The sequence below is a fragment of the Limanda limanda genome, chromosome 21 (assembly GCF_963576545.1).
Source record: "Limanda limanda chromosome 21, fLimLim1.1, whole genome shotgun sequence".
NCBI classification, from domain to species: domain Eukaryota; kingdom Metazoa; phylum Chordata; class Actinopteri; order Pleuronectiformes; family Pleuronectidae; genus Limanda; species Limanda limanda.
The window spans coordinates 20,282,073-20,295,888 of record NC_083656.1 but is presented as its reverse complement, the minus strand read 5'-3'; the positions used below and the strand labels follow the sequence as shown (position 1 = coordinate 20,295,888).

General features: G+C 41.5%; 1 protein-coding gene across 1 annotated transcript in view; it reads left to right on the top strand.

Annotated features, from left to right (window-relative positions):
* The window catches only part of jmjd1cb (jumonji domain containing 1Cb), a 113,723-nt gene that overhangs the window by 44,427 nt on the left and 55,480 nt on the right, over nucleotides 1-13,816 (top strand). The window contains exon 2 of the mRNA XM_061094400.1: nucleotides 8,118-8,315. Coding sequence (XP_060950383.1) covers nucleotides 8,118-8,315 — 198 coding nt within the window. The remainder of the gene's footprint in view (nucleotides 1-8,117; nucleotides 8,316-13,816) is intronic.

Here is a 13,816-nt window from a genome sequence, read left to right as displayed (position 1 = left end):
CTACGTGTCCGTTTCTTGGAGAGGTCTCAGCGGGAGACAAAGAGTCTTTTTGATTTTTACTTCTCCGTCAGTCTACGTCCGGAAAAAATTCACCGCCAAACCCATAGGTGGCGCAACGGAAGACGAGCTCAGAGAAGCCTACCCCATTTGGGAAGAAGAAGTCCACGTGTCTCTGTTGACATGTTAGCTTGCGTCCCACACACTGAACCATGGCAACTAACAGAACTAAATAAAGTGACACCCAGCGGGTCAAGATGCTGATGTTATAGTTTCTTAGCGCAGCGGTTCTCCGGTCTTGTTTCCGAACTGTGTTGCTGATTCCACAGCTTGAATCTGCTTGAGGCTACATGTAGCTAGAAGCTACACGGAGCTAGCTCCCCCCCAGCTTCCACACACAGTCAGCAGGGACTCCCGACACTAACTACTACTATCCAGTGTTTGCTTCTAACCTGACGGTATTATAGAAACAGTGTCATGATAGAAGTGGAATTAAAGTCGTGAAGGCGGGGTTATGCACTGTTACCACCGCAGTTAGCATGGTGGCTAGCCCGCTAGCCTAGCCTGCTAGCGCCGTTTTGAAAGCTCGTTATAACCGTATGTGACCGTGCACACATGCCCTCAGTGCTCTAACGAGCCACCGTCAGCCGGACAACTCCGCTGGCTTAACACACACGTCACATTAATCGTAGAATCATAGTTGTGTTCGTGTTTGTTGCTACATGTAAACAGGAAGTTTGAGGTCCGGAAATACGGAAATGACGTCATACGGAAATGATGTCGTTCGCGGACCAATCACAGCCAAGAGCGGTCCGTCGGGTCTCCAACATGAAGACGGATAGTTAGAAAAATCAGACGTGTACGAAAAGCTGTCCGACGCCCTCGGAGTGGACGTTTCACGACGGATAGGGCGGTCTTATCTGTCCGTAATAGAAAAAACGGAGAGGCATAAATTGGCCTTAAAGCCAAGTCATGAATCCAAGAAACTATATTAAGACTGGAACTGTTTGTGGGATGGCATAGCTCAAATCAAAGGTATAAAACAATTCTTAAAGCTTTGAGTGTTCCCATGAGAACCGTGGCCTCAATAACTGTGAAATACAAGAAGTTAGGAACCAGCAGGACTCTTCCTAGAGTCTTACTGGTCAGAACTGAGGAATGGATAAATGCTTCCAAAGGCAACGAGGTCCCTAATCTTTCCTATACAGTCCGGGACCTGAGGCTGTTCATTGTCTCAACAATGACCTGAAGTAGCCAAGACAACACTGCGGAGTGTCTTTGGGACGTGTCAGAACAAGCTCTACAGGATCAGTGAGTAACAAAACACAATCGGTCCAAGTCCAGGTGTGCAAAGTTTGTAGATACTTAACCAAAAAGACTTTGAGGTGTAGCTGCTGCCAACGAGGCTTCTACTGAATTGACATTTTTTGAAAGCACATCTTGACTTTGTCATTACAGTTTATTGAGTTTAGACTGATGGACAAAAAATGATATTAAATAAGTTAAATCTACAACACACTGAAGTGTGTGAAGGGAAGGACTCCTTTGTGAATCCACTGCATGTAATAACATCCTGCAGCAAGCACTGATGCACTTGTATTGAATATGACAGACAGAAAGGAGGTGGCTGCTTGTTCGGTCGCAACCCCAACCTTTGCTCTGTGTCATCCCCCATTCTCTCTCCATTTCATGCTTACCATATTGACAAAAAGGTGAAATGTCGGGGGGAAGGTAAATGTTAAAGTGTAGAAAAGTGAAGTCGTCTGAATACTCCTTGAAGGAACCTGGAGCTGGCCTTCAACCATGACATATAGTTAATACTGTCTGGCTGGGCAGTCAAGCTCAGAGACATTTGAGTGATTGGGTGTTGCACTTCGATAAAGTGGACTCACTAATAACAAATTGAACAGAAGAGCAGCAGAGGCTGACGTGTCTGGATTTCTGTTCCTTTGTTTGAGACAAGCTCTAGAAGCAAAGGATCCTACATTTGAGTCACCCTTTCAATACATCATGATTTTTCCTCTTTGGCCACAAATAGGAAGGAATCCAATAATTTTCAACTCTTTTTGAGATAGATACATAAAGTAAAAGGGTTATTGCTTAGTTATCAATGGATGAATACTTTGCATTAGACCAGTTTTGTTTCCAGAAGTTGCTCTAAAGTTTGGTTGATCAGACATAATAGAATAGAATCATGCCAGTTTCCAGTTTATTGGATTATACAGAACAATAACTACTGCATACCAACACAACAGTCCTGTGTTATTAGAGGTGTTGATTCAACGTAAGAACATATGAAGACATTTTTTAAGTAAGTAACATAGATAACAATTCCTCCGGTAGGGGGTGGCTGTTTCTGTCACTCAATATAGTTGTGGTAAGGTTTGGACTCTGATACACATCTAGCTGTACTTTTGTCTGATTGTGTGTGTGTGTGTGTGTGTGTGCACATGCGCACACTTCATCTGTGTGTTCTATGTGCAAGGCAGTTTGGGTCGGGGGTTGTGGGCTGGGGGGGTGAAGGGGATAGAGGAGTCCTTTTAGCCGAGCTAGCCTACATGTTTTCTGTGCAGTCAAGCTCAATAAATCAGATTAGAGTTTTTGGAGAGCAGGATAGAGCTTACTGTGTGTATGTTAGGTGTGTGTGTGTGCGTGTGCGTGTGCGTGTGTGTGTGTGTGTGTGTGTGTGTGGATATGATTTACAGCAGGGTAATGCTACTGAGTCTGAGAGACAGACAGCATGCGACAGACAGACAGAAAACAAAGAGGGTTTTGTAGCTGCATGAAATTCATAAAGTCAAAACACAGCAAATATAACAGAAAAGTTGTGGACTAATTGATCCAAGATCGACGTATGCATTCAGGTCATTCCCCATGAAATTAGATAAAGGAAAATAACATATATCATACAAATCACAACATAAAATACACACACAGACGGAGGTGGACTGCTAACACACACATTCTCTCTCAGTCATATGGTCTTCATCCGTTTACTTTTCAGCCTCCGTTCTCATTTGCATTCTGTATTCTGTATCGGTATGTGTTTTCTCCAGTTTTCTGCGGTGTTCTATTTAAAAGATAGATAATGCTGCTCCCTCTGCATTGGTCGTTTGCTTTCACAGCTCATGCTCATTGGCTGTCAGCGGCCTCTGGTGCAGCCAGCCAGAAAGTAGCTCTGCAGCCTTTAGTGATGGGCAGATTATACACTGTGCACTATACACATTCATACATGTTCATAGATAGAAGCATATAGTGCACACGGACATGCAAAAACAATCACGGAGAAGATTGTTAATTTTCTCAGCTATTTTTAGATGTAGTCTTAGTACTGATATATACTGAAACATGTTTTTGTAAAAATAAACATTATAGTTTCATCTTGGTCTTCGAGAAACAGAACGGTTGTGTCTAGTTTTATTCCAGATTGAGACATAGTGTTTTAGTCTAACTACAACAAACTGCTTTCAATTAAGTCTGGAAAGGTGTAACATTAGTAAGTCCAGTTCAATCTTACTCTTCCAATATAAATCAATCAGAAATCCACCAGAAAAAAAGAATCCTTCACAATCCAAAAGAACCTTCTATTCTGTGTTGTTGGCCTCATTGATTGTGTTGTTCTACGTTGTGTTTTACAGTGAGTGTTTATAACCAATGGCCATTTACAGACATTTGTAAAGAAAATGTTTTATGCTTAACAGACTTTATTCAGGTCCAGTCAATTAGTGTCACAATATTACACTTTCACTGTTTCTCTCAATATATTTGAAGTGGGTCCGAATGTCAACATGTTGTGTTACTATCATATTCTCCTCACCTCGCTGTATGTAACCTGACCTACAGCAACAGTGTTCAAATGCATATAGGGTCCAGTCTAACACTGTTGTGAGTGTGGGAAAAAGGGCCGTTGATCACATTGAGTCAGAGAGCACTTTATTAGGAACACCATACTAATACTGGGTTGCTATCAAACAGCCTTAGTGACATGGACCATTATCCTGCTGGAAGTAGGCATTATAACGTGATAAACTGTGGCCATAAAGAGATGAACATGGTCGGCAACAATACTTAGATGTGACATTCAGACCATGATTTATTGGTTTGACAAGAAAACCTTCCCCGCACCATCGCACCACCAGCAGCCCAGATGGGTGACACAAGGCAGGTTGGCTCCATGGATTCAGGGTGTTGAGAAATCCAGATTCATCAAACCAGTTTATGATTCTTCAAAAAGGTGTTTCCTTCCACATAGCTACTTCTCACTGGATGTTTTTTTATTCATCACCATTCTGAGTAAACTAAACCTCAACACTGTTTTGTGCTCAGACAGATCCTTGTGCCACATCTAAAAACACACAGACTGTGCCTAGCCACGTGTGAGCATTCACAACTGAAAAAGGCGGTCTGCTGCATCTCTTTTCGTTTCTCATTTTCACAAGTGAAGGTTGGACTTTCACTGACTCTAAGGTGGGAATCAAACTGCTTATCCCCCAGTAAACACTTCACGAGACAGGCTGAATAGAAACTAGGTACATAATCCTCTGTTTTGTGTTTCTTATTGTTTGAGAAATAATTGTAGTCGGTTACAGGAGAATAATGAAAGAAATGCATTTAAACTAGGAACAACCTTCCACAAGATTTCAGTATGTTTGTTGCTTAGATTGTACAAGTATGCAGTATGGTGTTGTTGTTTAGCAATTGTAGAAGATATACAAATAAATACATATAAAAAAGCAAGTTCAGTATATATTTATGGGGAGATATGTTCCTTTAATGTTCTCGATTAATGTGTAAGGATGCTGCGGACAAGGTGTGGTTTGGGTGCGATGTGACAAACTCGTTAAGCATCTTCAGGTGCACCACTACAAATTGTGAAACCTCTGAAAACAGCACTGAGCTCCTGAATCATTTAGCCACACATACTCACACACCATCTGCACAGTGTGCAGCAAGGTAGAATTGGATGGCCTCAGTCTGAGGTCAGCTTCATTCTTTTGTCTAGGTCAGTGTCTTTGGTAGGTGCTATCAGCAGGCCTTCAGAAGAATGACAACCTGTAGTGATGTAGTGATGGTGAGAGCTGCTACTGATAAAATCTGATAGTGTACTGTGTTGTAAGTGTGGCATCTGCTCCCCTTTGTTCTCTCCCTTTGTCTCTTATTCTGCTCACTGTGGCTGATAGGAGCCTACAGATTCAGAGCTGTGTGTGTGTGTGTGTGTGTGTGTGTGTGTGTGTGTGTGTGTGTGTGTGTGTGTGTGTGTGTGTGTGTGTGTGTGTGTGTGTGTGTGTGTGTGTGTGTGTGTGTGTGTGTGTGTGTGTGTGTGTGTGTGTGTGTGTCTCCATGGCCAGCGCTCACTGCTGCCTTCCGTTACTGTGGCAACAGACTCAGAAGACACTTTTCCCTTTCCTTGCATGTGAATGTTTTTCTCAACGGAACACTCTGTGCACTTCTTTGTGTAGACACAATCCGGTATCATCCCTGCTCTGTACGTGTTTGGGGTTATGAATATTCTTGCCGATGGTAATCAGTTCATGCAGACAGATGACATTGACAGAGGGTTAGAACTTGTCTTTCTCATCTTCACTTCGTATTGCAGCCCTTATTATGCTTTTTGACAGTACATAATCATTTCATAATATATATGCACATGGATGATTGATGTACAGATGCCAAGACTATGTCCTATGCTTATGTGTGATCAAGTGTGTCTTCTTTTCAGAGCTACATGTGTAGGCACATACATTAAGTCCTAGGTCACTGTTGGAGACTTTGAATAAACTTTACTCGCCAAACCCTAACCTTCACCCTAACCTTGATTCAACCCAAAACTTAACCACTGACCATAAAATCAGCTTGTCCCAAATGGAGACACAGTCATGCACACTGGCACATGCACAAACATGCGTTGACATAAACATACAGAGAACAGGTTTATCAGGAAAGGTAGCATCCCTGTTGTTCCTTGCAGAGAAGCAGTCAAACAATTAACATTACAACAAAAATAATAATGATGAGAGGGGTATAGAAGGATCAAGTGCAGTATTGTGACAAGAGATGTATGCTCTTTGGGTAGCAGGTTGTGGATGAGTCAGAGAAACCTGAGGCTGTGAATAACTCATACAGTAGGTCTAATTATGGCAGGTCTCTGACTGCAGTCCGATGTTTGCCATGAAAAATGGGCTTTGGTCGGGTTATTGGTGTTCCTGCTCTCTCAGATTAAATGCGTTTATTCAGTTGGAATGTTAGAGAAATGTATCGATCTTCAGTATATTTATGATAACATTTTATTCTTATGCAAAACTAACATCTGTTTGCACAACTATTGTGAGTTTGATTGATCTATACTCTCATTATTACCATGACATTAACTTCTACAGTTTAGTCCAGCCTTAGTAACAACACATTTCTCTTAGATTAAGCACACATGCTCTGCTGACCACATGTATTTGGGTCTATACTTGCACGTATTCTGTAAATGTGTGGCAATAATGCTAGATTAGAGTTTTCTAAGGTACAGTCAAACTACTTTGAAAAACAGAGGCAGGGGTAAATCGCTGTGATTATTTTGGAGGCTGTATTTTCTATTTTTATGCTTTTGCATCACCAAAATCACATATCTTGTGTAGTTTGAACCTGAAGATGACGCCTCAGACAGGGACATTGTGGTGATCATTAATAGTTAATAGGAATAAAGTTGAGGAATCAGTAATGAAATTATTAATAATTAATAGCTGTGTCCCTAAATGACATTGCACTGAAGCTGTTAATTAACGTGAATTAATAACACTCACCTGAATTGAAATGGAGACCTGGACAGTGACAGATAGAGGTTCATCTTTGTTGTCTGGAATGAAGTAGGTATGAAAGAATCCATGGAGGATGGTAGAGCTTATGAAGAAACAGGGAGCAGTGTCCTAGAATGACTGCTACTGATACTGACACATCAATAATCAATGGAGGTGTAGAGTGAGTTGGTTCAGATGATAAAAGCAGCTAGTAATAAACAGACTGCAACAACAGTGCTGCCCTCAGTGTCTGCTGACTTCCAGGGATCAAATGGGGAGGGGGAAGGATGAGTTATAGTGTATGTCAAGGCCGAATTATAGTCGTTTTTTACGCACGCACGCACGCACGCAGCTTCTACGGACTCGTTTTGGTTTATAGTTCACCCAGAGTTGCGCTTGTTGCAACGCAATTCACCGCCAGACCACTAGGCGGAGCAATGTTTGTTGTTGAAGTCGGCTCTTCTTCGTGTGTGGCACACGTTTATTGACATCGCCACCGCGGCTCCTTAGAGCCTTTTTCTGGCGGACAAATCCGCCGGTCAGTGACGGGTTATACTAGTGGTCATAGTTTCGGATCTTTTCTGCCAAGTGCTCTTCTATTTGGTCCATATTCGTTCTTCTAAATCTTCTGTGGCTTCCGCAGTTTCCGGGTTTGAAACCGGAAATGCGACTCCGGACGGGATGTAGTAAGCAGACCAATCACAAGCCTTGCGGGCTGCGTTAGGCTCGCGTCGCTTTGTCGTATAGTCAGAAAAATTGGCTGACGCACGCAAGCCGCAACACGCCACCCGCAAGTACTCGAGGGACGTGTTGCGTCGCTCGCGTGCGTGCGTCCGTAAAAAGCCGAGTATAAATCGGCCTTAAGGATGAACGAGAAAACAAGGCAAAGAGAGCGAAAATGAAAAATTTGATCAAATAAATAGCCTTTATTGAATAAAAATAGACCAATCTCACAGTTTAGCTTCAGCTGCTTAAAAAAATGGCGACACACACTGGTTAACAAAACACGCAGCTGTGTAAATAACAACCAAAATGTCAGCACAACAAAAATAACAACAAATGTATCCCATCTGAAAATTACAGCTGCACCATACATCCAAAAAATGAATCCATAAAATGTGGATGGGCGCTGTGTGGGCGGGCTTTGCACACAGACACGGAGGGTGAATGGGTGAGGAGTTTAAGCCGGGAGTGTGAGAGATAAGAGAAGCAAACATTGGCCCGGCATTACAGGAGAAAGAGGCTTACGTCTAAAATACATAACCAAACTACACTTAGTGGGTTTAGTTTAGAATGGAATGTGGTTGTTGAATTTTGTTTTTCTCTGGTTTGCAGGTATATGTGGAGTTTGATGATCAGGAGTGGGAGAAGAGAGAGTGGGTCAAGGTCTATGAGGATTTCCAGCTGTTTCTACTGGAGCACCAGCTGGTCTGGGCCAAGAGGAAGGAGGGAGCAGGAGGAGTGGGAGCAGGTGGAGGAGCAGGAGGCCTGCTGCAGGCAACCAAGGCCAAACACATACAGTGGCCTGCCCTGGTAAGACTTTTGTTTTCTATTAATAGGCTGGAGACAGTAAAAGGAACATTCATCCATATGACTCAGCTATTTGTGACATTAAACGTTGACCACAGGGTATACCACAAACTACTGAATGCTGTTCTTCTAAATATACCCTAACTTTGTGTTGCATGATTCTGTCCCTGTGCACGTGGATATTGGTGGTTACTAAGTGGTGGCCGCAATTACCAGCATTGTTCTGGCCTCTGTGAATTTTTGTTGAGCCTCACAGAAATTTGGTGCTTTTTTGAGTAATATTGACTCATGAAGTCACGCAGTGTTTACCTGCCATTCTGCTGTTGGGCTGTGTCGATTGAGATTGTGTCCTCTTCACTGCAGGGACATTTGTAGGAACCCTAGAACCATTTGAGAAACTGTATCTGTGTTTCCACCAGAACAACCGGAATCTTTAGTTCTGTAGTTGCAAAACCACAGTTACTGGTTCTTGTGTACAGCTGAAAGTCACACCAAGTGAGCACTGGTTTTGTCCAGAATTAAGAATGTGAAAAAAGTGCACATGTCTTGTAATGTTTATTGATTTTAAACTGTGATTAGACTTCCTGAGTTGTCTGAAGGAGTGAGATAAAGACAGGACTGTGTGAAAGCAGAGAGACGACAAGTAAACAATCCCGAGATAGAAGGAGGAGAAGGAGAGGAACAAAGCCTGACTTGCTAATGTATATGTTTCAATGCAGTCAGGAACTAGAGCAGGAGGAAATAATCAGCAAACACTGAGCAGATCTGCATCATGTTAATTGTGTGTCTGACAGCACTGGCACTGTTCCGTTACTGGTCTAATTTTGCATATTCTTCAAATGCAGATGTGAAAGTTTTATTTTCTTCTCCAACCTTCTCCAGTCAGATACTGGATATTACCACTAGATACATAAGCCCAGTTTGAGGTTAACCAGCTTCTCCTCCTCCGCAGATACTGAGCAATAGTTTTATTTAGTTTTATTGGAGTTGAAGTGAAATTCAATATTGGTTGAGATGGAAGAGGATCTAATTATAGGTTGTGTTGATAACTTGGGGGTAGTGTTTTTAATGCCAGGCCTGTTATACCTTTTATTTTGGGAATATATAGGTTTACTATTGGCCTGTGTATAGTGAGGTACTGTTACTGAAACCACATCTAAAATGTATTCTTCTGATAGGGGTTTTAACTGTTCTCACTCTGTTCTGTGTGCTATTATCTTTGAACACATCATCTCTGTCTCTCTGTCATCACACTCACACATACCTACATGTGCTTTTTTGTGGTTACAGTTTGGTTGCTGTGGTGGTTTTGTTGTTGTGCATGTGTATATGACACAGTTTCTCTCATACACACCTCAGACGGCAGTGCTGTGTGTGTATGTTCACATGCTCTAGTGTGTTTGTCGCTAGCAGTGAACTCTTATTTAGGCTGTTGGAGCTGAGTCTTTTGTGTCCTTCCCTGGCTGGAGGATTTGGTTTATAAATGTTTGACATTAATGACATTTAGTTTTGGACTGTGTGCATGTTTGTCAGTGTGTTTGTGTGTTTCTGTGTGCCCAAGAGTGGCTGTGTACATAGAAATGTGATTCACTGTTTTGATTATGTAATAGCTATGTGCACAGCGCCATCTGGCACATGCATGGGAGATAAGAGTTCAAAGAATTCCAAACACAGTTTTAACTGGTCGTTTCTCTCTCTGTCTGACTCCTCCTCCGTTTTTTTTCACTTATTCGTCATATCACTGCCTCTCTGCTATTGTCATGGCAACAGCTTCAAAATCTAGTGCGCTCTGACACACATATACACACAGACAGAAATATGAGCGTTTCATGCTGCTTGCGAGCTGTTCTCTTCTAATCTTGCTAATAGGAATTTTACCTTAATGATTATCACTTAAAGTAGAGCCAACAATTTAATTGACTAACAGTCTCAGCAGTCTGACTAACAAAAGGTGTCACAGAAATAATGACAGCCTCAAACGTTCTCGTGATCATATTGTACAGTTCCACAGCACTAGTTCTTTAAATACAACGGTACAGTTTTGGACTGTCAGTGAAAAGTCTGAATTTGATTATATAAAGACACTACATGATGGACAGGAGTCACGCAAAGTCACTTTAACTGAAGGAGGAGGTTATGTAGGTCAAACCAAAACAAGCAGATAATTCAACATGGACAGTGTGGCAAAGCATTTACAATCCAACTCCGCCACAGACGAGAGCAATCTAAAACCTTGTTTTGAATTTCTTCAGAGTTTGTTCAGTAAACTCTGGAAACTTGGGATAAAGATATTCAAGATATGTAAGCTATCAGCCAACATATCCAGTTCGTGATCCTCGTGAGCATGTGGTGAACTCCACTCTGATTGTTGTGTTTTTTAGTTATGTCATAAAAGGCACATTATCAAGATAGTAATATGTACTTGAATTTTGACAAGCGTTCAAGCAGGCACAGATCTATTTCCTCTGCAGAGAAGTGTTCTCTCTTACTACCTGGAAATCTTCCAGTAGAAATTGATCTGCCATGGCACAAGCTGGCCTGGCTTTAAAGGGAATGGAAGAAGCCATTCTGAACACACCAAAAACACACCCGTGATTATAAGAGACTAAGCACCTCTTGCAGCAACCTTTATGTGAAGATCTATCTCATTCCATAGTTGAGGTTCATAATTCTGGAATTGTTGCACAGTGAAAGCACCAAACGAAATTTCACAGTCACAAGTAACTGTCACAGTAAGCACTACATTCTGAGTGATAATATGAAATGTGATTAAATGCATGAAGCAAGGAGGCACCAGGGGACACTTTCTGTTGTGGCATGAATGTGCCGAGGAGGAACCAACTTGATTACAGAGAAATTCTGAGAACAGGAACTAGCAGATGGTACTTTCTTATTACTTCAGCAAAAAAGAAGCAGCATCTAACAGTCTTTACATAAATGCTGTTGTTCCTCTTCTTTAAAGTCTGATTATCAACTTCTTGGAAAGTCTTATTCGCTCCAGAATCACAAATTAATCGACAGATGGATGGAAGGATGGACAAACCCAGAACATTGGCTCACAAATTATGACATCATCACATAACTAAGCCCCTGTGCCTCCCAGACACTAACACTCACCGCATCTCTTGTTTCCCTGTTTTCTTAATCATTTATGGTTGCCTTGGTTTTGTCTCATATTCGTTCTCTTATTGTCCTTCTTGTTCCTCTCAGCCTTGTACTCTTTCTAAGCATTGGTTTTTACGGGTCCTGTGGAATGTTACAGATGAGCATGCCTTAGTTAAGTATTGGAAAATACAGATTTCTCTAAGTGACTATAAAATGACTTGATAAAAATAAAAAATGTCTGTTGATAGACTGATCACATTGAATAATTTCAGCTGCAAAAATGGGCTGATTATCAACTACATTTTTAAAGCTTAAAACTGCGATTGTGTAACCACTTACCTTGGTCAGTGTGTGGAATCCCACAAATAGGCTGGTGGTGACATCATGTTATCTTTCCTACTTGATGTAGAATTTGCTGTGAAGAAGGAAAAAGCAGAATGGAAAGACACAGGGAGGGGGGGATGGTGAGAAATGGAGAGGAACAGACAAAGAGAAGTAAGGAAATGTCAGTTATGCAGCAAAACTTGCCACTGGTCCACTACCGTAGGATTAATCAGTGCTTCATTGCTAATGATAGCAGCAGCAGTAGTACGAATATTAATAGAACATGTACTGCTGGTTGTAACAGCTGTTGCTGTAGTAGCTGTAGGAGGAGAAGCAGGCGGAGGCAGTAATCTGATAACCAGCATTGGAACTGGAAAAGATCCAGATAAAGTACAGTTAAAAAAACAACAACAACATGAACAAATGACTGCGTGGATAGATCAAGATAGAGAGACAGAGATGGAGACAGAGTCATGTTTGCAGGGTGGAATTAGATTGTTTATAGAGAAAGCAGTCAAACCGAACTCCAGATTAGTGTTTCCATTCTTGGCTTGATTGTTTACAATAATACCAAGGAAGACAGATATACAAGCTAATAGACTGAAAGGTGTAGACAACATATTAGTCTGATCTATGATCTCTAAGACAGGGATCAGGATTTAGTTTGATGCTGAGATTTCTCCTCTTGTTGTTCTGAGCTTCACTGATTTAATTAGTACCAAAGCAAATCAAAGCTCTCCCTCCATTTGTTTTAAAACCAGAGTGGAAACATGGAAATGTGTAAAACGATTCCACTCATCTGTTTAATTAACTTTTGCTAATTATTTGTTACTTTGCTGTTATCTTATTGTCCCTTTCAGGATCCTGTAAAAGGTGACTAGTTTTCTAATTATCTGATTGTTCAGTAATTGAGGTGTTAAAGGGTTCTCTCAGAGGTGTGACCATGGTTATACAGTATATCCTGGTAAGAAGTGAACCAGCTTCGTAAAACTGAAAACCCACGATTAAACTTTAAGTTACCTAGATAACAACAGATCCTCCTCTGTATTACAGATACAGCAATTGTATTTAACAGCACATGATCCAATCACAAGTGGATATCTCAGAGTATGTGACTTCATATCTGTGAGAAAGAGAGAGTGGGACAATGAGGGGCTAAGTCAATCAATGGTGTGTGTGTAGCTCTACAATGAAATAACGCTATTGAAATTGTGAACAAATAGAAAATCAGTACGTGGCGGTCAGTGTTAATATTGTTGCAGTGACCACTGAAAAGTGTAAAGATATTTTAGGATCATTATGGAAACGACTCAGATCCATCTTAATATGACACACCATGTATAGCCACAGTTCATTCAAGTCTTGTATCTGTGTAAAGTGTGGTATTGTGTGTGTGTGTGTTTGTGTGCAAGTGCAAGACACAGTTTTATCATTACTAGCATGTGTATGAGGAACGTTGGTGTAATGACAGGTGGTGTCAGGAGATGTAAGGCTGCAGTGTCATATCTTCTAACCTTAGCCCTGATAGCTATTTCCCAACACACACACACACACACACACACACACACACACACACACACACACACACACACACACACACACACACACACACACACTCCTTTTCACACTACTGTCATCTGTTAAACGATGTCAGTTCAGCTGTGTGTGAGGGAGAGACAGATGATCCTTGTTGTGTAAATCTGCCGCCTAAATGGCAGCAGTCAATTGAGTCTGGACCTGCCTCAGGCTGTGTGTTTGGGTTGGGTCTGTTGTGTTGTAAAGTTCCCACTGACCCCACCCTGCTCACATGGGTTCCATAACTCACTGGGACATATCCCATCCCCCACAACCAGAGAGAGAGAGAGAGAGAAACACACATTTGGCTTTAATTAAGCCCTCTTGTGTTTCCCCTGCTCTGTTCTTCTGTGGCCCTGTGTTTCTTTTCCACTGGTTTCCCATAGATACAGCTGACCAACACTGTCTTCTTTTTCTAGTGTTCCTCCTATAAAGAACATTTATTATTGGGTGTGATTTATTATTGGGTGTGATGCACAGTTGTCATTAATAGTATATTT